This window comes from Prionailurus viverrinus, chromosome A1 (assembly GCF_022837055.1).
Source record: "Prionailurus viverrinus isolate Anna chromosome A1, UM_Priviv_1.0, whole genome shotgun sequence".
In the NCBI taxonomy this organism is placed as follows: domain Eukaryota; kingdom Metazoa; phylum Chordata; class Mammalia; order Carnivora; family Felidae; genus Prionailurus; species Prionailurus viverrinus.
In genome coordinates this window covers 87,671,909-87,674,913 of record NC_062561.1, presented here as the reverse complement: position 1 = coordinate 87,674,913, position 3,005 = coordinate 87,671,909, and the positions used below count along the sequence as shown (strand labels likewise).

General features: G+C 40.8%; 1 protein-coding gene across 1 annotated transcript; it reads left to right on the top strand.

Moving 5' to 3' along the window:
• Positions 1 to 1,672: 1,672 nt before the first annotated feature.
• On the top strand, positions 1,673 to 2,620 carry LOC125164024 (putative olfactory receptor 2W6). The gene has a single exon (XM_047856435.1). It carries the CDS (start codon positions 1,673 to 1,675, stop codon positions 2,618 to 2,620), a length of 948 nt encoding a protein of 315 aa, XP_047712391.1.
• Positions 2,621 to 3,005: the final 385 nt, after the last annotated feature.

The following is a 3,005-nucleotide window of genomic DNA, read 5'->3' as shown; positions in this document are numbered from 1 at the left end:
ATTATATATAAGAAATATATATTATTAGTAATAATAATATATAAAATATATATGTATAAATTTTAAAAATCTGGAAAAGAAGAGCAAACAAGCATGTACATAAGTTCATTAATTATTATTTTCTGATTAAATTGTATTATGAAATTTTTTTCTCTGCTTTCTAATTTTTTGGTAGCAAACATGTATTGGTCTTAAGATGAGTTGTTTTAGAGTAACTAACTAGGTAACAAGTCTTTGTCTTCAGCCAAAAGTAGGAAAGAAAAAAATAAAAGCGTTGTCCCTTTATGTGTGGGGATTACAAATCAAAAGTTACATCTCATTACAAAGTGGTTTTTAAATTTAATTTAACTCTTTATTTCAAACTTTTTTTCATGTAAATATTCTTCTACAAAAAAAAATCCCGTGTGTCCATGTTATAATTTGCAAACGTGCAATTCATGCTAACTACTTTAGTTCTTGGAAGATCTGCAGATATGCTATATTCATAATATACTCCCATAATAGTTCTTAGGCCATCCCTTAAACTAGTTTGTCTACAATTTTCAAGATGATTTTTTTGAAAACTCTGGCTCTAACTGGTCTTTCTGTATGGCCTCACCTCAGACCATAACTTCTTCCTGAGTGTAGGGTCTACAACCCTTTTGATTGGACAGCAAGTGGACATGCCTCACACACAGGTAGACAACAGAGCTATGGGATCCATGGGCTTGCATTCACAGACTCTCCACTTACACCGTATTCTAACTTCTTCAGCAGCTTGTTAACCCCAAACAAGTTGATGGCAGGAAACTGCCCATATAGCTAGCATTTAATTATTGATATGAAAGACATACACCTTTTTCAAATGCGCTTCAAACACGTGAACCAATTCTCCTTGTGTGGCACACAGACCCCTCAGACCCTGCTGTTCCTGAAGATTCACCCTGCTTCCTTGCCAGAGCACCACGAGGCACTGAGCTCTGGGAACTTCAGATTCTGTACTTCATTGTTTATAGAATCCTGGTGGTTTTGAAACCCTCTCCTTTCTCACCATCAATTGTTTTGGGGGAACTGATTTCTTGTTCCCTCCCCAGTGAGTGTTTTCACTCTTTCTTTTTCTCGCCAGCAACTTTCAGGGCGGATTGCTTTTCTTACTCAATCCCAATGCACTACACTCTCCCCTTTTCTCCTTCTCTGTCCTGTCTCTGCAAAAACAATACCTTACCCTCTGTGACTTTTCCCTCCTTCAGTTCACCTCCTCACACACATAACTGTCAAATTCTGTGACTCAAATTATGCAGATTATTGCATTAAACCTCAGATCGATTTACTAGATGTTCAAAATGGTTTGGTAGTGATATACCTATGTTTCACAGACCAGGCAACTCAGGGTCTCCATGCTGATCCACCATTTTAACTCTTCTTTCCAAAGAAGACTTTTTTTTTAAAGATGTATCCACTTATCTCACTTAACCAGATTAGAAGATATAGAGGCAAAAGTTACAGCTTCCATCACTTTACAGACAAATATTTTTAGCCCCTCACCCTATAATTCCAGGCAATGCACAAGCAAGTGTCCCAGTTAAATAGGTGGAACAAAACTATTTTCTTGGGAAAAAATGTGGTGCCTCATTTTCTGTATGAGTAATAACACATGTTAGCCTCCCTAAACAGGTTTATCAAGCCAAGTGTGATGGAAAGAAATGAAAGCTCTAGAAACTTCATTCTTCTTGGATTCTCTGACCGGCCAAAGCTGGAGATGGTCTTGTTTTTCACTAACATGGTGTTTTACTTTCTGGCTATCATGGGAAACTCGACTATCATCTTCCTGTCCGTGGTGGACCCTTGGCTGCACAGGCCAATGTACTTCTTCCTCTGCAACCTGTCCCTCCTGGATCTCTGCTACACCTCTAGCAGCATTCCTCAGATGCTGGTCAACCTCTGGGGCCCACAAAAGACCATTACCTATATGGGCTGTGTCATACAACTCTTTGCATTCCTGTCTGTGGGTGGCATTGAATGCATTCTTCTTTCTGTCATGGCCTATGACCGCTTTGTGGCTGTTTGCAAGCCTCTTCACTACATGACCATCATGCACCCACAGCTGTGCCTGCGACTGGCAGCCTGTGCCTGGCTCACTGGGATTGCCAATTCCATCCTCATGTCCCCACTGACAATGTCCTTGAAGCGGTGTGGTCATCATCACATCAACCACTTTGTGTGTGAGATGCCAGCCATCATCCGCATTTCCTGCGTGGACACTAGGCATGTTGAAGGCCTGGTTTTCTTCCTGGCCATCCCCATTGTCCTGGTGCCCCTCGCCATGATACTGGTTTCCTATGGCTATATTATAGCCACAGTTCTGCGGATCCGGTCTGCAGCTGGGAGGCACAAGGCCTTCAACACCTGCTCTTCCCACATGATTGTAGTGTCTCTCTTCTATAGCACTATAATCTACATGTACATGCAGCCTGGGAATGTGGCAAGCCAGGACCAGGGCAAGTTCCTAACCCTCTTCTACTGTCTGGTGACCCCCACTCTGAATCCTTTCATCTACACACTGAGAAACAAAGATGTGAAGGGAGCCATGTGGAAGGTTCTTGGGAAAGACCACAGCCTGTTGGATGCAATAGGGCACTGATGCGGCAGGTATCACTCATCCTGAGATACTTATTGTCCATGAAAACTCTTTGTTCCAGGGTAATAACTATGCACAATGTCATATCAGATGCTAGAATGTGAACAGAGCAAGGTCTTATCTCTTTCAGGGATCCTAAACTAAATAACTTGTATCTTTGTTTGCCGGTAGATGGAGAGAACCCCTGTGTCCTTCCAAGTGACAGACTCAAAAGATAATGTGCTGGTGGAAAAAAATGCTACTTCCTCTTTGCTTAGGGGGGTTTATAGGGTGATAATTATTTCTTTGCAGCTAACTTTAGACTATGATTCCAGAAAACTATAATGTGACTATTAAGTCAGATCTATTTATTTATTTATTTTAAATTTTGAATGTTTATTAACTTTTG